Source organism: Electrophorus electricus, chromosome 6 (assembly GCF_041902795.1).
Source record: "Electrophorus electricus isolate QZ-2024a chromosome 6, ASM4190279v1, whole genome shotgun sequence".
Taxonomy (NCBI): domain Eukaryota; kingdom Metazoa; phylum Chordata; class Actinopteri; order Gymnotiformes; family Gymnotidae; genus Electrophorus; species Electrophorus electricus.
The window spans coordinates 9,417,501-9,437,956 of record NC_137502.1 but is presented as its reverse complement, the minus strand read 5'-3'; the positions used below and the strand labels follow the sequence as shown (position 1 = coordinate 9,437,956).

Genomic DNA, 20,456 nt, shown 5'->3' with positions numbered 1-20,456 from the left:
ATTTCATTTGCTTGACTAGTAAGGTTTTACTGCATCAGTACTTGTTAAGTTGTTGGATATGTTAGATTATTCTCTCTTCTCATCTGTTTTAATTTTGTTTACTTTTTTCTTATTGTTTTACCGTGGACAGAATTATCTGTCCTTACCTTAAGTCAAGTGGCTACTAAAAGGATAGTGGGTTGTTTTTGTCCAGTGATTTTAGTGTAAAAAATAACACTAAATCATGGGTTTCTGTCAGTCTTTGCTTTTAAAAAGTTACATTTCGGTGCTTAAGTAAACTGCTTGTAAGTGCTTCTTTTTCATTTAATTTGTATATAAATGTGTATATGGATACTGCCCTGATTCAGGTCTGCATGCGTGCATATACGGATGCTCCTCTGTGTAGAAGTGACTGACTTTGGCAACTTTTACATTTGTGACCTTGTTCTCATAACAGACTTCTCTTAACTGTGGGTTATACAGTGTGTACAAGTTGAATTTGTTCTACATGTACACTAACAGGTGCTTTTAGTCAGGTACGTTTGAGGGAAAGTGGCTTTGGTATAGAGGCTCATTTAAAAAAAAAAAAACATAAATCCTGTGTCAGTCTTATTGATTGGTATTAGTTTGAGTTACCGCAGTTTTGATATCAAAACACACTTTAAGGACATTATAAACTTTTATTTAGCTGTTGTATAATCTTGAAGTTCTTTAATAAGAAATGCTTTATTACAATCCAGAAAGAATGGGAAAGAAAATGAGCCTGTTCTGCATGAATGACCTAGACTGATCACGTTGGACCCCTGCCAGTGAATGTTAGGGAGGCCAGATCACTGTTTATGCAAATTTGCTCACATTTATTCAGGATTATTCATGCAATTGTTTGCAACTGATTAAGTGTGACCTCTGTGAAAGGTAAGGGACAGACGAGGGTTCATGTGTATGTGTATGTGTGTATCAAAGACAAAGACTAATGTCAGTGCTGCAATTCAAAAGTCACTCTAAGACTTTCTAGAGACAAAAAGTTAACAAAGACTATCTGACCATGGGGTCATGATTCTTTTGAACTATAGTCTGTGTTTGTTTGTTTTTGTGTGTGTGTGTGTGTCTGTATGTGCATGTTTGTGTAGAATGTCCATTGACAATGGCAGCTCAGTTAGAAGGCTGTGCAGACCTCATTAAGGTATTGAAAAGTGGAGGAGCCCACCTGGACTTCAGGACCAGAGATGGCATCACTGCCCTCCACAAAGCTGTGTGCACAAAAAACCACACAGCACTCATAGTAAGTAAAACACACACACACCTAAGACTTTTTTAGAGACTAAAAGTTAACAAAGGGTATCTGACCAAGGTATCATGATTCTTTTGAACTATAGTCTGTGTTTCTTTGTGTGTGTGTGTGTGTGTGTGTACACACACACACACACACACACACACACCCCACACACACACACACACACACAATGTGCTTACTTTCTTGTGGAATGGGCCCAAAATCATTGTTGACAGTGCTCTATGCTTTGAGTGATACCATGTAATGTATATCATGCAGACGCTGCTGGACCTGGGGGCAAGTCCTGACTACAAGGACAGCCGCGGTCTGACCCCACTCTATCACAGCGCCATGGTGGGGGGTGACCCCTACTGCTGCGAGCTGCTCCTGCATGACCATGCTCAGGTGGGCTGTGTGGACGAGAATGGCTGGCAGGAGGTCCACCAGGTAACACACACACACACATACACAACCCTAATCACATGATATGACTGTGAAATGTAGACTGTGTCAGAGCCCTTCTTGTTACCGGCTTCCTGGTCACAGCACTCCGAACTGTCTAAACATGATTGTACTGTAAATAGATCGAGCCACTATGCACTTGAAATATCAGAATGAGACTCTTCAAGTATGATCACACATACAAGGAATTTGAATTTGTCTATGGTTACACAATAGCTCACAATACACAGTAGAACTTGCAATCAAATAAACATCCATTCCTAAATGTTCCATACATATTCTCAGTCACATGGAAACATTTTGTAGGCTTTCACATATACAGGTGTTCAAATATATAAGAAAAGACTATAAGAGTCATAAATATAAAAGGTATGGGTACACTAATAATACAGTATAGTGTACTGAATACAGCAGCAAGTTAACTAAGATGCATCATAAAAAATAGTAAGTAGAATTACCATAGAAGAACACTACAATAATCATTTATGACAGTAAGGGCATGGGGGAAGAAGGTTTTCTCTAGTCTGGTAGTTTTAACCCATCTGGACTAAATAGGTTATTCTGGGCTAGAGAGGTTAAGCCTGAATAATTCACCAGTCAAAACATCACCCTACGAATGCTTGATATTTACAATAATTTTACATGTACTATAGAAATATTACATGAAAGGAATGACTCTGCTGGTTACTTCTTTAACTAGCCACCTGTCTTCCATTAACAGCAAATTGGCTGGACTCTGCAGCTGTGCTGGCACTGATGCACCAGTGTGTGGCTTAACTGATGAAGCCAGACACATACAGACATGAGCCTGCTTTCAGTAAAAACACTGCAAGTCAGGTCTGCAGAGTTACAGTTGAAAGCTCCAGCTGAACCCAAGAGACAGTTTACAGGTTTAAACCTGACTCCGTAGCTGGTTCTGTGACCGGGTTAGAGTGGTCCTATGGTGTCACAGTGCACATACCCAGCTTCTTCTAGTTTTAACACACACCCCATTCAGCTCAGTACGGGCCTGTTAATTACCTAGTGTCTTGAATCAGTTGTGTTAGAACAGACAAAGCACTGAAGAGTGCAGCGGTGTGGCCCTCTGGGGTTGGAATTGCCCATCCCTGCCATGAAACCTATTTATCATGGTTTGCAGTGATAATACTACAGCTGTGCGGTTTCCTCTCAGTGAGCCTTAGTACAACAACCAGCCGAAATCATGCAAACACACACGCGCGCACACACACACACACACACACACACACACACACACACACACACACACACACACACACACACACACACACTTCCACACAGAATGTAATAAGCAATGTGTGACAGGTTGAATAAGTGGATTACTGTAGGACAGTGTACTATGAGATGATGGTTCAGATTCTTTCATTATTCCTGTCCATGTTCTCAAGTCTGGCCATATTTTAAATACATAACCACACACACACACACACACCTAAATGCACATATAAACAGTGTCTCAATTATTAGCCCTCAATGTGATTCAAATACTTTGACCTTTTCAAAGTATTTTAATGCAGAACGAAAGAGGGAGAGTCTTCTGATGATGGTTGCTGCAGCCAGTAAGCTTTATCTGTGAGGAAGTCTTTGATTAGTCTGACAGAGAGCTGAGAGGTAGCCAATCCACTTAGAACTGCACAACCTCATTTCAGGACCCTTTCAGTCTTTATACATCAGACCACATTTGCAGGTCTATACAAGTAGTAGAGGTAGTACAGCAGGTAGTACACCTCATGTTTGTCATATGTACACACCTTATGTTTGTCACACACAATGGAATAAACTGTAGTGTAACTCTGTCCTGAATGGCTAAGTCTTACGTTAATCAGGCACAGAGGGAGAGGGGAAAGAGGAGGATAAGAGCTTGGATTCAGTGCTATATTTGGGAAAAGCTGTTGGCAGGCAACAATTCTGAGACCCATCAGATTTTGTAATGGGTGCATAGAGAATAGATAGCCTGAGGTGGAGTACATCTGAGTTAGAAACACAGGAGCATTAAATGAGGAATGAAGCATGTGTATGTGTTCAGCACTAGTGCTCCATGTTTACATATAAATGCACACCCAAGGTTGTGGCATCATTCCCACAATACGATCAGGACATGTGACAGGCATACTTTTAAACAAGCACACACACACACACACACATGTTATTGATCCCAAAAGCCTTGACAACAGAGTAACAAAATCAGAGCAGTGTTAGGTGCAATGCGTAGTTGCACTGTTTTCTATTCTATGTGTGTATGTGATTCTTATTTGTGCATGCATTGTAATGTAAGGGAGAGTCATCTTACTGTGAGCTTTCTTTTTAAATTTTTGATGATTTTACATTTGACAAAGCTATCATTACAGTGGCTGGAGTCACCATGCCTGAAGATATACTGTAGAAACTTCACAAAATCAGGTACTATATACATAATGAGTGAACAGATCTATAGTACCTCTGTCCACAGCCCTGTCTCTGTATCACTGTGAGCCATAAAAGGGAAGTTAAGTCACTATGCAATTAGAGGCATTTTGTCTCAGTGTAACCTAGCTGCTCTTGAGTCCATTCACCCAGTCACAGGAAAACATTCACATATATTCCATTTTTACATCTGTTTCTCTCCCTCTTTTGCTCCCCCTGTCCATCTCCACTCCTCTATTTCAGTCTTTCCCACTCTCTTTCTGTCTCTTTCGTTTTTTCTGCCCGGTAGTAAGGACCTCTTGTTCAGTTTTTCCGCACTGTTTTTTGTAGGTCCCACACTTCATTTGTATGCAGAGAGGACACCCTTTGAATAATAGGGAATCAAACAGTGACATTGATAATACAAAATACAATTCTGCTGTCTCTTATCTCAGCAGTGAGCAGAGAGAATAGTGACTGAAAGAGCAAGAGGACAGGAGTAGAAAGAGGAAACCAGCAGAAACAGAAGATCCTTAGGCAGAGAATGTGACACAAATGTGCTCCTTGAGATAGCCCACGTGGTTAAAATGGGCTTTGTTTTTACCCAGACCACTAGCCCATTCAAAACAGCCCTGGGCAGGTACACCACCCACACTATCTTTTACGTTTTCCTTGTGTGTGTGTGTGTGTGTGTGTATGTGTGTGTGTGTGCGCACGCGCGTGTGTGTGTGTGTGTGCGCGTGTCCGTGTGCGTGTGTGTGTGTGTGTGTGTGTGTGTGTGTGTGTGTGTGCGCGCGTGTCCGTGTGCATGTGTGTGTGTGTGTATTAGGCCTGTCGTCATGGCCATGTGCAGCACCTAGAGCACCTCCTCTTCTATGGCGCTGACATGAGTGCACAGAATGCTTCTGGAAACACTGCCCTGCACATCTGTGCCCTCTACAACCAGGTAACTCATGCAAACCTGTCTCATACCACACACACACGTACATGTCTTTGTTACATTGCCCTAGACTGGCTTATAGCGCTTATTGCAAGGTGACAGTGTGAGAGTCCAGATGAATGCAGTCTCCTCTGTGACCCATTAGACTGTGTTTCTACACCTGACATTACAATTTAACCTTAGGTCTCTGACTGCAACTTTCTATTCCTGCCCTATCAAATCATGTGCTTGGATGTCTAGCTGAATATTTGAATGTTTCCAGAGGATGTTATGTGTGGTGAATACAGACGATGTATGTGCACTGCAGCCCTGCTACCCAGTGCATGATCAGTGCTGTCATATTCCAGTCACACAGGACTTTGGGTCTGTCTCTGAATGTGATTTCCTTGGACATATACAGCATCTGAATGTACAGCAAATGAATACATTTTTAAGTTCCAAGTTTTTTTTTTTGCAAGCTTTTAAAATGCTTAAAATTATAAAATGCTTATCAAATGTCCTAATTGGATGAAGATATAAGAAAAAACTATAAAGAATGCTGTTCTTTGAAACAGAGGTTCTTTGTAATTTAAACCATCTATATTTCATTTAGACTTGACTATCCTAAAACAGGTAGCACACTTGACACAGTGACATTGTTTTTATTTTTCTTTTCTTTTCTTTTTTGTTCCTCCAAACTGAATAGGTTAACAAATCAGTTTACCATTTAGCTTTGAAAATGTCCAGATTGTAGCTTTATAGGCAAGACTGATTCTAAAAAGGTTTAAAGTATTTAAAAAAAAAATCTCTCTGTGTGCATTTGTGGGTGAATGTGCTTTTGCGCACGCGTGTGTGTGTGTGTGTGTGTGTGTGTGTGTGTGTGTGTGTGTGTGTGAGACTGAGCAAAAGCACACCTGAGTGCAATTTTCAGTGCATCCATGCAGTTCAATGGTTTAGATGTGCATTTATTACATATTGATGTAAACCACAAAAAAAAAAAAAACATTAAAAAAAAGGTTAAAAAAAATTGTACTGGCTATCTGATCTCTCAAGCAGAAGCATAAAGATTCAGAGATGTTGGAAATCATATCAAGTCATCCAGACTAGTTCCACAGTATGAGCAACAAACAAATCCAATGCCAGTTAGTACATCCTTATCATTTCACATGAATCACTGAGATGGATATGGGTGAATGTGTGCATTGGTGGTATAATAGTGGTAGTTGTTTATGCTCATTTAGTCAGCAGCAATAAGATTACACCACAGTTGACCCTCACTAATGTAATATACATCTAGTCTGTCTTAAGTCACATACATTGGGCTGATCAATACCAAAGCTGACCACATTAGCACAAGCACAAACAGCCTTTGCATTTGTATCAAATAACATTGATCTTGAAACCTCACATAATGAATGATCTTAAAAATTAAAAATAAATAAATAAATACAGTATCCATGCACCTCATTCAAAGTTTTCTATGCAAAAATTGCATTTGCCACTCTCTTCATCATTGGCCAAATTCTAACCACATGACCCCTTTTGGCTGGACATTTTTGGTTGATAGATCACGCTCCCACCTAGTAATGACATGCTGATATGTGCACCAGCAACATTACTCTGCCAGATGCACTCAAACCAGCTCAACACCTACAGTGTCACTGCTGTGTTAAGAATAATGTCTGCTCAGCAGAGCTCCTGTGGTCAGAAACTGACCCATGACAGGTGGGAGCTGACTAAAAGTTGCACAGATGTGCTAGTCTTTCCTTGTGCACATATAAAATGCACATATTAGATGGGTGTAGTAAAGTAAATGTAAGATGTTCCTAATAAAGGAATGAGTGAGTGTAATTTTCTGTGTAGAATATAATTAATTGCAGACTGCTATAGGACTATAGCATATGAGGTTCTGGTGCATCCTCTGCATACTTTTTCCAAAGGAGCACATAACAGAGGGGAGAAGGATATCCATTCCGGCCGTTTTAGTGCTGTGATAAACCCAGGAGTGTGCTCTACTTCTAATACTGTCCAAAAGAGGTTGTGTTATTTCATTATTTTATGATGCACACACAAACACATACACACACACACACACACTCACTCATAGCATCACAGCATCACTCAGACAACATAAATATATGCAAGCAAAGTATAAGGAGACTCTGGAACTGTGTGTGGTTGTGTGTGTGTGTGTGTGTGTGTGTGTGTGTGTGTGTGCATATATACATGTACCCATGTGTTCATGTATGAGACTTGAGCAGTGAGTGTGGCTTAAGATGTTCTTCGAACAGATGAGTCCAGGGAGGTGTTGGAACAGATCGATTCCAAAGAGAGTCTGTGAGAGGGTACTCTGCACCCTTGCCACTGGGTGGGTCAAGAGGCATTACCAGGCTGACAGAGGGGAATTACTAGATTGACAGAGAGGCATTATTGGATTGACAGAGCCAGAGCAAGCAGGGACACACTATGTGAGTGAGACTGGAAATTAGGTATTAGGAGAGTACATGATAAGGAGAGAAGAAAAACTCTCTTCCCACCACAAAACACAATGGTCAGTAGAATACACTTCAAAATCGTGTGTGTGTGTGTGTGTGTGTGCACGTGTGTGTGTGCGTGTGACCGTGCATGTGTGTGTACGTGTGCTTGGTTGCATGCATTTGTGTGTGTGCGTGTGTGTGTGTGTGTGTGTGTGTATTTCATGTCTCTGTATATTTGGGCACAATATTAAGAACAAACTGCTTATGGTCATTTTGAGCTCCTATTATAAGCAAGCTAATCATTCATGCTTTATGGCCTACACAAACACACATACAAACAGGTGAAGCATGTTGAGTCTGTGGAGTCATTAGCTCTGCATCATGCCTTTAGAATTTGCACATGCACCGTTAAGCTCAACTCAGCCATATTCACAAACACAAATAGAGAGGGGGAGAGTGCAATCACACGCTAAAGTTAAGGGCAGAATTATTTGTTAGCTCTCTCTCTCTCTCTCTCTCTCTCTCTCTCTCTCTCTCTCTCTCTCTCTCTTTCAGATGAGTAGTGTGCAAAGGAGCAGCAGTGCATCATCTCACACCTCAGCTCCTTACCTGCCACTTTCTTCAGCACTCACACAGTGCTTCACTCATTCACGCAGCTTAATCCAGCTGGATAATGACATCCAGCTATTTTCAGATATGTAGGCCAATTTAGTACATATGGGGAGCGGGGTTAACCCTTTCTAGTAGTTTTAGTTACCATAGTTAAGCAGAATCCATGGCAATGTCACTCTCAAAAGCCACAAAAGGCCTGCTATAACAATAAAACACCATTCCTGATCACTCCATCATTTTCTGAATCTCTGTAAGACTGTATAATTTTCTTTGCTGTGGTAGTGGCAAAGAACATGAGTGGTGCCTTTCTAAAGTTTTACCAGCAGAGGTCACTTACTGACTGCATCTCTATAAGATAACCACTATAATGGTGAAATGGAACAGGCAAACTATGATTATTTCTAGTCCACTAGACATCATACTGCTTTTCCCAATGCTGACATTATAGTCAGAACCTAATGTGCTGTTTTTGATTAGTGATCATATAAAAATAGCAGTGTACACTGCCAGTGCTAGGTCAGTGGATATACTGTGGGGAATGTGTGTCCTTGTGCCATTTCAGGTGGACACAGCTAGACACAGGGCATAATAACCAGAGAGAGAGAGAGAGAGAGAGAGAGAGAGAGAGCAACAGAGGGGTTGTGGTTCAGGAAAAAAATGGAGGTCTTTATATCCCCTGTATGATAGAACAGCTCAATCATTACTCAGTTAATTCAGTCTGCAGCTGAAATTACATATTGATTTTTTGACAGGCAGGCACCGCCAGATATACAAAGTTAGGCAAATCCACTCATCTTGTATGTGACAAAAACACATTCACCCTATTCATAGTTATTAACATAGCAAACTGTAAAGCCCCACCCACATCCCATCATGTAAATGGCTTTCTAAATTTTCATGTGTGTGAGAGAGAAAGTGAGAGAGAGAGAGAGAGAGAGAGAGAGAGAGAGAGAGAGAGAGAGAGAGAGATACAGACAGGCAGTTGAAAGAGCTAGAGAGAGCATATGTGATTCTTGATATTGTGATTATTCCTTTGTACTCACATAGGCCCTTCAGGAGCTGTAGGAGCAGCAGAGGCACCTGTGCTATTCCCTATTACCACCACGGTTTGGAAACTAGGACATAAATCTAAGCAGTCTCATGCTTACTTTGTGTGTGTGTGCGTGTGCGTGTGCGTGTGTGTGTGTGTGGTGTGTGTGTGTGTGTGTGAAAGCCTGGCTCTGTCTGGGGACCAGTGTAGAGTATAAGAGAGGGTAAGGAACCATGGCCCGATGTCGACTGCTCTTTCCTGGCCTTTAAAATCCTCACTGCTGCTCTCAGCTGTCCAAAGAGAGACTCTGACATTAAAACATGATAGTCTCCTATCCTTCAAAGTCTCTTTCTCTCCATCTTTCTCTCTCTCTCTCTCTCTGTCTTTCCCCTCCAGGATAGTTGTGCACGTGTTTTGCTGTTCAGAGGCGCAAATAAAGAGATAAAGAACTACAACAGCCAAACTGCCTTCCAGGTGAGCACACAGGTCTAAAACGCGCTCAGCCGTATTAAACCTCCCATTTCCTGCACAGCAATGCTTTCACTACTGGACCAGTTCCACCCTGGCATTGTGGAGTCATGCCTATCACATTTCATGAAGTAACATTTTTAGAGGTTACTATCTTTTTCATTCTCTCACTAAGATAACAATATGACTGTGAAAATGTTGCTGATAAGCCTGACTAATCATTAATAATTGTAGCGAGGGCTTCTAGAAAGTCTATGACTTCTATAAAGTAATTTATAGAAGTTGTAAAGAAGCTGACATCTCAGCACAAAAGGAAACTTTTCTAACCAGATATTTTAACCCACCAATGGTGTTATTGAGATGCTGAGGGCTCACAGGTTGCTGTTTTAAATATAGTCTTCATTCTGAAAGTCTTGTGTGAATGGATTTGTAAGGCTCATGATTACGTTCTCTTACACTTGAAAACTCATCTTCATTCATATGGAGAAAAAAAGCCATTTTCATAATTTAAATTGAGCAATTGTAGTTTTAAGAGAGTTGCAATACTTCCTCTTACTGTTTAGATATGAAATGTTTTTAGCCTCTGTAGTCAACAGTCTATGAGGAGTGATAGGAGAGAGTCATTTGTGTGACTGTACATTCCAAAAGCATGCTGAGATTGGGGCATCTCAGCTCAGACAACGTTTGCACAGAGGCCGCTCCCTGCTTGAACTCATACTCCAGCTGACATTGACCCAGTTTTACAGTGCAAATCATTTGTTTATATGCACAGAGAGGGAGAACAACATGGCACTGCTGTACAAACCATGAGAGGCACCATTAGACAGCTGCCACAGTCAGACACTGGCTCTTTAATGAAGAGAAACGAATTAGTCCTTGTGTTTATATGGAACAATGAAGACAAAACAGTGAGGGAGAGAGAGAAGGTTAACTGTGCCACTATTTTATGTACCATTAGTGTGACTCTTGTCATGTTTCCATAACAACAGTAAACTTGTGTTGTGTGCACAATTGCTCTCTCATAGGAGGGCGGTATTCAGTGTTCTAATTGGCAATAACATTTTAGACCTTCAGTGTTGATTAAGTTGGATGTTATGCATCATGCTTACAGCTATGAATGTGTGAGCCATGGATGACTACATTTGAATTAGACCTAAAGAGTTGCTAAATGAGTATGCTGGTCGAAATGTTACATTTTCCCCCCTTTTTTAGGTGGCTATCATTGCTGGAAATTTTGACCTGGCAGAAATTATAAAAGTTCACAAAGCATCAGATGTTGGTGAGTAAGCTAAAGCTCTTCACATTTGGGTGCAAATGACCTTTTTTGCATATTATCATATGGTGTTGATTTCATTTAAATGTGTAAGACAACCCCATTCAAAAGGTAGCAGTGTATATTATTGTGTATGCTTATCAAGTTAAAGTGAATGCAAGGCATCATCGTTCTGTTAATACTAATGACAGCAGGAACTCAGTTCTCACATTTGCCGTCCATGCAGATGGCTACTAGCCGCAAATCATTAACACATGACACTCATTAGCAGTGCAGTGCTGGAATCATGGCGTTGAAACAGTGCTCCCTGCCCAAGCTCACACACATGTTGGGATGTGCTTACAACCAGTGGGAGCTCAGCAAAAGTGACTCCTATAGACTCCTATAGATCGTACACCTAGTCTAAAGATTCTGCCCTCTAAGACAATGGAAACGGAGCCCTTCACAGAGGGAGCGTAAGAGGGGGATGGAGTAAGTGGGAGTGAAAGATTTCTGTGTGGGATTGGACATTTAGTCTTCTTACTGAAAATGATGAAGTGTGGAGATGAAGCTTTAAAAACATTTTACAGAGAGGGGCCTTAAATGGATGTCTACATTTATGTTTGGCTACAAAAGATGCTGAATTTAGACACCAGTAACAAACTGGTCATCCTTGGTCGCATACTGTTTTTGGGGCAAGCAATTCTTGGTTATGGTCTTAAATTAGACTTTTTTTATGTGCACAAACTTTGACCGTAAATTTCTCTTATGTAGATCCACTAAACCTCTAGGATGTTTCAGTTTGATGTTGTGAAGATGTAATTTATTCTGCTTTGTGTCCTAAAGCATACAAATACATCAAAAATGTTAATATTTTTTTAAGTTTGAAAGGAGTTTACCAGGATAATTTATTATTTTCTTTGAAATGTAAAATGACAAAAAAACACTGTACCTTCCTGTAGTTCAAATGACCATTTGCAGTGCCCCATAACATAAACATAACAGGTAATTTCATAATTTCATGACATAAACATAACAGGTAATTTCTAGTTTACAGAAAATAATTATTTATATTCTTTTATGGATCCAATGTTGGTCTAGCTGAAACTGATCTTGGCAAAATAAGAAGGTTAACACTACTAAATCAAAGTGAGAAAAAAAAAGTTAAACAAATAATTAGAAATAACAGTTTCTCAAAGTCAAACTGTTATTCCAGACAAGACAAATAATGCTCTTAGATGCTCCGAGCTCTTGGATTTTAAAAACAGCTTATATATGGAGAAAATAAGGGGTTGAAATGCAGACCGTTTGTATGGAAAGCTGGATGGTAACCTAACATAGCTCACCTAGGTTTTGAAGGCAGGTGTTATCTCCAAACAGGAAGAAGCCAGTTCTGATAGAGTGCATTAGTGATTGGAAGGGTAAGCACAGCAAATGTACAGTACTTAAAAATGGCTTTGATTGGATGACTTATAGTTCAAATTACAGGTATTGAGACAGAGAGACAGAGAGAGAAAGACAGAGAGTGTCTATGTATAACACATTTTCAATGACAATGCCAAGATGAACCCTGGAAAGAGACCATGAAATGGTCACATGAATAAGTGTGACCAGTTAAATCAACTGGCTTTTCTGTGTGCCGCACTTCTCAGTCCTGCCTGCTTTGATTGGTAGAGCAGAGGAGCTGAGATCCAATCCAGAAACAAGAGTGTATAGTACTTAGATCAATACTTAATTTCTACATCAGATTAGAGAGGATGAGCCATTAGAATGCCACCAGACCACATATATGCATTTCTATAATGATGGAAAACTGAACTGCAGCAAGAGATATTCTGGTTATACTCTGAAGTTATATGTTTAATGCTTGTGTAATTTATAACATAATAACTTTTTCAGTTGCAGCATGAAAGGTTCAGTATTATGATTTTGCTTGAGTGACTTGTGTTGATGGCTATAAGCTGTGTAGGATGTTATGCACACAATTAGAGTTTGGAGGGAAAGCAGACAATGCCACCTAGTGCTTAAGATGGGTGCAGAATTATTGAAGTTAAACTGAAAAAGCTTATGTCACACAAATTCAATACTCATGATCTTAGTTATTAGATCAGACTCCTTATATTTCCATTACTGACTAGTCAAACGATATTATACAGGATATCTGTCCCACCCTGGTGGGGGTCATAAACTCATGTCAGTCAGTGCGCAGTAGGAGATTGTACTTAATCATGGATGTACATTACATCCTTCTTGTGAGATCTTCTGCTGGGCTCTTCATTTGTCCCTTTCCTAATGAGAAATGAGAAATGTCTGGTTTTCCTTTATAAATTAATGTTACCTCTGCTTGATCATCTATGTTGTGCCTTTCAGCGCTGCTCTAACTCCTGTGTTTGTGTCTCTCTCAGTGCCTTTCAGGGAGACCCCCTCCTACACAAACCGCCGGCGTGTGACCACGGGGGGTGGCACTCGGACGACATCACGTTCACTGCTTCGCTCAGCCTCTGACAACAACCTGAACAATGGGACCGAGGCTGTCACCGCCTATTCGCCAGTGCCATCTCTGCGGAGCCTGCCCCCTCTAGCGCCCCCTGCAGGGGAGGTAGCCGCTGATGGCAGTCTCCAGAGCACCGGCAGCTCCCGCTCCTCCCATTCCCGGTCCCCCTCCTTGCAGCGTGTCAGCGAGGAACCCGACATGCATGCTCTGCGCAGACACGGGCACAGCCATGGACGCCTCAGGTGAGGACCCAATCTGTAGATATACAGTTGGTACCCTTGACTATGAAAAAACTCAAAAGAATAAATGTTTAGCGTAGTTTATTAATGATACAACAGTTTAATTTTCACATACCACAGATTGGTTTTGTCATTTCTTCACTAGGTTTAATACCACAAGGCCAGCTTTATATATAGGTTCTGGAAGAGGAGAAGATGGCAACAGGTTTGGAGAAAGAAACTAAGGCCTTACTGGCTTTTTGTAGATCAGTCACCCAATGAATCATCCGTCCTGTGCATGCAACATGGATCACATAGTAAATTACATTCTTAACATGAGAAGGTGTATGTTGTTACTTATACACAAGAGCACTGTCTTAGCTGCATACGCCTCCTACCTGTAATGTTGCTAGAATTTTTAATATATATTCAGATGAGATAGCTGTCCTCTCCACCTCTGAACTGTAGGCCACTGGGGGGTAGACTTGCCAAACAGCCATGCATTTCAGTGCTTATTATATTTTGCTGTAATATTGTCCTCAGCCTCATATTTATTGCAGAAGTATTACAGTTAGAGCGATTGACATAATTTCAGAGATGAGTAGGCATTGCACTTTATAAGAGTTTTTTTTTTACTTCAGGTTTCATTTAAAATGCATGCTCTTCATATCACATCTTATACCAACAACATGTACTTTGAATTATTCAAGGGGTCACTGTGGATGATGCGAGGTATTGTTGCCTCTGTGGTCCGTGTCACATTTGCCAGTGTACTTTTTCAAGCCTTGACCAGCTGACTATTGCTTTTGGTGTTTTATACTTTTAGCACGCTTTCTCACTCTTTCTCTCTCTCTCTCTCTCTCTCTCTCTCTCTCTCTCTCTCTCTCTCTCTCTCTCTGTCTCACACACACAACACACACACACAATATATATATATATATATATATATATATATATATATGCACATTGAGGTCCCAGGGACTGTAAGTGTTTGCTGTGTTCTGTCCTAGTTGTCCATCTGTCAGCACTGATATCCTATTCCCTCATAATTGTCACCACCGGCCCTTAATGTCTGAGGGCAACCAAGGTGGGTGAACTTGCATCAGTCTGTTAATAAATGTGATGGTCAGGGTTTGAGCAGATTCTGCCCCTGGGGTCGGTTCCTTTGCAATAATATCAAACCCTTCATATCTCTCGCTCTCTCTCGCTCTCTCTCTCTCTCTCTCTCTCTCTGGTTATTTGCCCTGTGTCTAGCTGTGTCCACCTGTCTCTCCCCAAGGTATTGTTGTGACCAGGGGAGTGTGTAATTAATGGCATCATTAGCCCCACCCACTCACGTCCGGCTCAGGGTCAGGTGTGAGGCTATGATATGCTCACTCTCCTAAACGCTGCCAGACTTTACTAGGGTCAGCAGATTTGCCAGCATACAGTACTTTTCTTTGACCTACCACTATATGTTTGACTGCTGTTTATAATATTAGTAGATCAGAATTCATGCATGCATATTAGGGAGATTACATAATCTATTAGAAATACATTGAAAAAATCAGTGCAAAGATTAACAAATGATGAGACAAAAAAGTGGAGAATTTTACCAGCATTCATTCCAAAGCACTTGTTTGTGTTGTGTGGCAGAAAAACATGTGCAGCAAACATGGTTAGATCAAAGTATTCTGCAAGTTAGCATTCACTTTCCTCCCACTCTCACTAACTCACTTTGCTCTACTTTGTTTTCCTTTCTTTCTTTCTTTCTTTCTTTCTTTCTTTCTTTCTTTCTTTCTTTCTTTCTTTCTTTCTTTCTTTCTTTTACTCTCTGACAGTCATACTGTCTGTGTTTCTCAGTCCACCACTAATACTAGACATGGCACCAGAAGATGCCAAATTGAAGAATGCTATAAATTACAATCTTGCCATATACTGTTCAAGAATTGTACAAACACTGTACAATTTACAATACTGTACAAAATGCCACAAAATACAACATTATCATGCAATGCAATGCATATAGCATTGCAAGTAATCTTCTAATCTAATATTACCAGCAAGTTATTAATTGTTTACAGCAGTAGTCATACCGCTACCAGAAGCATTACTCATCCTTTCCACGTTCAAGTGAATGGGTTTTCTAGCCAGGCAGATTTGAATCGCATTCTTAAGGGGACAGCTTTCAAATTCCTCCTTACAATTACAATATTAGTTATGACTTTACTAATAACTGGAACTACATCTCACTGCTAATTATGGATGTATGTATGAATATAAAAATTATGATTAGATATATCATTAAAGTACTTAAATGAAAGAAACAAAGCCCATCTTCTCCATGTTGATGGAAAAGCGCAGACTACAGGCTACTCACAAAGCTTCAGCTCTCAGTACCACAACAGGTGTACCTCAGCTGGAGCCATGAGGCCCTAGTGAAGCCTTCTTGCTTTTTGGTGTTTCATATGAACTGTGTTTAAATATAGAGACAGACAGACAGACAGACAGAGAGCCTGAAAGGGAAAGAGAGACTAAGAAAGTGAGAGAGAGTGAATGAGAGAGAGAAAGGTGTGATTTATTGACAAGAAAAGGAAATCCATTTTGTTTGTGCAGCCCAGGTAAATGAGGTGTCACTCTGAAAGAGCACTCGTTCAGTTTGGAACCTTCCATGATGAATTCCACCCTTAGGACATGGCTGAGACACAGGCCACTCCCATGCCTCCACAAATAGACAGAGCAGAGCGATAGGATAGGACAAGGAGAGGCAGGGCGGGGCTGATTTTTTATTGGTCTTCAAAGACTGCAGGAAGGTGGATATAGGATCAATACCATCTTTAACATCCTCCACTCCTGTGCCCTCCCTCACAATTGCCCCATCTAATGGGCAATCCTAGTTCATACAAGGCTTTGAAAAGAAAATAGCTAGACAGTGCAAAATGACATTAAAAAAAAGAGAAATGGAATTCATGTTATTAGATTTTAAGTTTTCCCCAAAGTCATTGTAAATTATTTTCTTTGCCACTGCAAAACGTCTTTAATAGCATAAAAGAGAAAAGGCAGAAAAATCAGTGAGAAACAGAGAAATAGGTGGGAGAGATGTGGGAATGGAGTTGTTTTTCTTTGATAGTAATGTATCCAAATTTGCTGGAAGGGTAGATTAACCTAATACACACCTACTCACTCACTCTCTCACACACACACACAGTCAAATGAAAGACTTTGCAAATATACCAGTACATTCAGTTAGCTTAGGGTGTGGGGTGTTGGGCAGAGAGTTTGAGCAGGGTAGAGTGATAAAGGTAGAGTGATCATTCTATCACAGTCAGCCCCAAAGGACCTTTTAGCCACTATTCAAATGTCCTTTATACATAGCCTTCACTTAACCTCCAAATTCTTCCACTAATTGTAGCGAAATTAATAATAACAACAACAACAACAACAACAACAATAATAATAATAATAATAATTATTATTATTATTATTATTATTTATATATCACCTTAAAGTGAACTTACAGTGAGTTACCACTAAAGAAAAGCAAGCGTAAAAACAGATAAATTCTAAGAAAACATACGTAAACAAATGTATAATAAAAATAAGGGATGAGTAATCTGTAACGGCCCGAGTGCTGCAGGGCGCAGAGCAGGATGCACAGACTCCCTGACAGAGACAGAGGTTTATTAACCACGAACACATACAGTGATGGCACTCACACGGTGAACATGAATACACATCTAACTAGCATGAACAACGTGAACATTAACAACGGCAACATGAACAATGACCAACACTGATGCACACACCAGCAGGGGTTTAAATACACACAGACATACACAACATTAAAGCAGGTGCAGGTGTGTGCTATCATGGAGGGTGTGGTTAGAAATAAAACAGCATGACTCCCACTGCGCGTGGCGGGCCGCACCACGTGACCAGTGGCAAGGGGAGTGTTCTGTGACACGTATAAAAGGAATGCAAAAAATTGAGTAAAGCAGCTAAAGAAAACAGAATAAAATTCAGTGGAGGTTAAAAAAAATTAAAGAGAATATATATATTAAGTATAAAACAAGAGAAAAATACATATATTAAGTATAAAACAAGGAAAAAAAGATTATTTTAAGCTGCTGTTTAAAATTGCTACTTGAAAATGCTGAAGATGCTGAACTGAAGATGTGTTTAGTGGGTGGGAGTTATTCAGTTACACAGCTGTGGTGCAAGTACAGTAAATGCAGCCTCACCACTTCTATGTTTCACACTTGGAACTGAAGTAAACATGTGTTTGATGATTGTTGTGGAGCACATTTAGTTAGACGAGCCAAGAAGTATGAAGATGTTAGTCCATGATTGCCTTAAAAGCAAATAAAATGACTTTAAAGTGCATTCTATATTAGCATCAGTATTTGCATCACTTACCATCAGTATTAGCATCACTTCGCTGAACAGGAAGCCAGCGAAGTGACGCTAATACTGGAATAATATACTCATTGTTCTGTATTTAATAATAAAACTTGGTACATGTTCATAACATGTAACAATGTTATGTTATTACATGTTCATAATAGTGATATTAACTTTTAGTTAATAATGACTACACAATCATGCCTTGGTACACAGCTCATGGAGGATTTAGCACTTATTTTATTTGGATATTGCTATGGTGTGTGTGTGTGTGTGTGTGGAGGGGGGGGGGGGTCAGTGCTGTAGTGCACTACTCACTGTGGCATGGCAGTCATGTTCCTGCGGATGGAGCTGTGGAGGAGTGCAGGTCTGGGTGGGAGCTCAGGGGTCATGAGGCTCTAAGCAGCTGGGGGGCTTTAGCAGGATCTGTGCAGGGGATCTGCCTGACCCCACGTTCTGTTCCCCCACCCTGCAGCTGTGACAGTGAAGAGGCATCTTCTGCCTCACTGCTGACTGTGGCTGCTGCTGAGTCAGGACGTGGGTAGTTCTAAGGACCCGGGCCACCTGGGCGATGCTGGGTGGCAGTGGGCAGCAGTGTCACACCTGCAGTTCCTCTTCTCTCCATAGACAGCTTTCCCTCCATCTCTTCATCTGCTGTTCTTATTGTGTGTTATATTTTGCGTATGTCCCTGAAAGGGTTTTGTGTTTTTCTGAGGGTGATTAAGAGAGAGAGAGAGAGAGAGAGAGAGAGAGAGAGAGAAAGAGAGAGAGAGACAGAGATGACTGGGCTTAAGGCTGCTGGATAGAAGAGAGATTCAGGGAATGAAGAGAGACTTAGCAGCTCATCCACCTCAAGCTAGAGAGCTGTTCCACCTCAGGCAAGGGGTTAGATGTTCTCTGCTGATGAGTTTAGGAGTGGACGTCAGAAACCTGGTATCAGCTGTGTGAAAAATAGCTCAGTATATTCATAAGCCACAATGTGGAGAATCAGAGATGGGTATGATTGGGGGATATCTATCTCAGATCTGATATGTTGTCCTAGTAAGTAACATTTACTTAAGTTGTTTAGATACATGTAAGAAAGATAATGGGAACAAGATGTCGGGCATTGACACACCATTCCACTGCAGCTGGTTTGCAAAGTGCTCCAGTACATTTAATAATTAGAAAGGACACTTGTCAGAAGTGTATGTTTGTGTGTGTGTGTGTGTGTGTGTTAATGACTGATATGTGTGAAAGGTAATGTTACTGCAGAGCTGGGTGATGATTTTCTGCACTGTTTATTATGGGCTGGCGCTTCTGACTGTTTAATATAGAATCAGAGGGAATTGTGACAACAGGAGAACCCCCCTCTGTGTAGGTCTAGTGTCTCTCTCTCTCTCTCTCTCTCTCTCTCTCTCTCCTGCTTTCTTTCTCTCTGTGTCGCTCTCTCATCCACTTTTTCATTCAGATCTTCTCTGCCCTCCCTTACCTTTTCATTCACCATTCACTTTCTATGCATGTTTATGGGTTGGAGGGCAGGGGGAACAGAAACCATTGGGTGGGGGGGGGTGCATTTGTCAAGTTCGATGGCATACAGGTTGTTATTCTATCTGTTACCACACTAAATGGGAGAAAGAGAAGGACATATGTAGTACATAGGTGGTTATTGCCATGTGTTTGCTGTACCATGCGTGTGTGTGAGTGAGAGAAAGAGAGAGAGAGAGAGAGAGAGAGAGAGAGAGTGAGAGAGAGAAATGAATGGGAGAGTGGGAAGGCTCAGAGATGAATGAGACAGACGTAGATCAGTGGCTACTCAGCCTGCAGCTGCATTAACATTCAGAACTTGTCTCTCTCTCTCTCTCTCTCTCTCACACACACACACATTAGGGAGACACAGAGAGAAAAGGGTAGAGAGAAGGGAGGACAGAGGATGGAAGAAAGAAAGAAAGAAAAGAAAGAAAGAAAAAGCATGTCAGGGAAAGAGACAGAAGGAGGGAGGTTGAGCAGTGAGAGAGAGCAGTGGAGGAAAGGAGAGCGCAGGAGATGGAGAGGGAAACAGGAGGAGGGAGGGCCGTCAGTCTGAGGGGAGAGAGGGAGAAGTAGGAGGGGCTGGGTTGTGTTGATTACGCCAGGGCTAGCCGTGTGTGTGCGTGAGTGTTTGTGTGGCTGGGTTTTAGGGGGGTGAGGTAAGTCGCTCTCCCCACACTAATCAATCCAGACCCCCAGCGCCCGCGTGTTGTCATCGCTGACGAGCTGCGTGAGGATAGAATGTGCAGGGAGGGGCGGCAGTGTGTGAGCCCTCGGCACGGCAAGAGAGCGCAGCCGCGTCACTGCGCGCGTGTGTGCGAGCGTGCCCGCGAGAGCCGCGGGGAGCGGTCATGCCCCACTCGCGGCCAGAGCAGCCCGAGCGCTCGGCACGCTTCGCGCCAGGCAGCCGCTAACGGGAGCACGGGGGAGGGCGGAGAGGAGAGGAGGAGAGGAGGAGGAGGAGGAGGAGGAGAGGAGGAGGA

At 41.4% G+C, this 20,456-nt stretch overlaps 1 protein-coding gene across 15 annotated transcripts in view; it reads left to right on the top strand.

The window, feature by feature from the left end:
* The window catches only part of shank3a (SH3 and multiple ankyrin repeat domains 3a), a 229,440-nt gene that overhangs the window by 150,064 nt on the left and 58,920 nt on the right, over window positions 1–20,456 (top strand). For 14 of the 15 annotated variants that reach the window (XR_014124032.1, XR_004775895.2, XM_081715340.1 and 11 more), the window contains 6 exons: window positions 1,110–1,261; window positions 1,532–1,699; window positions 4,944–5,060; window positions 9,549–9,626; window positions 10,833–10,899; window positions 13,278–13,608. Coding sequence is in view for 13 of the 15 variants with exons in the window: in XM_081715340.1 (XP_081571466.1) it covers window positions 1,110–1,261; window positions 1,532–1,699; window positions 4,944–5,060; window positions 9,549–9,626; window positions 10,833–10,899; window positions 13,278–13,608 (913 nt within the window). In the remaining 2 variants the exon portion in view is untranslated. Of the gene's footprint in view, window positions 1–1,109; window positions 1,262–1,531; window positions 1,700–4,080; window positions 4,133–4,943; window positions 5,061–9,548; window positions 9,627–10,832; window positions 10,900–13,277; window positions 13,609–20,456 lie in introns of those variants that run through there. The other variant, XM_081715348.1, reaches the window with a different exon arrangement.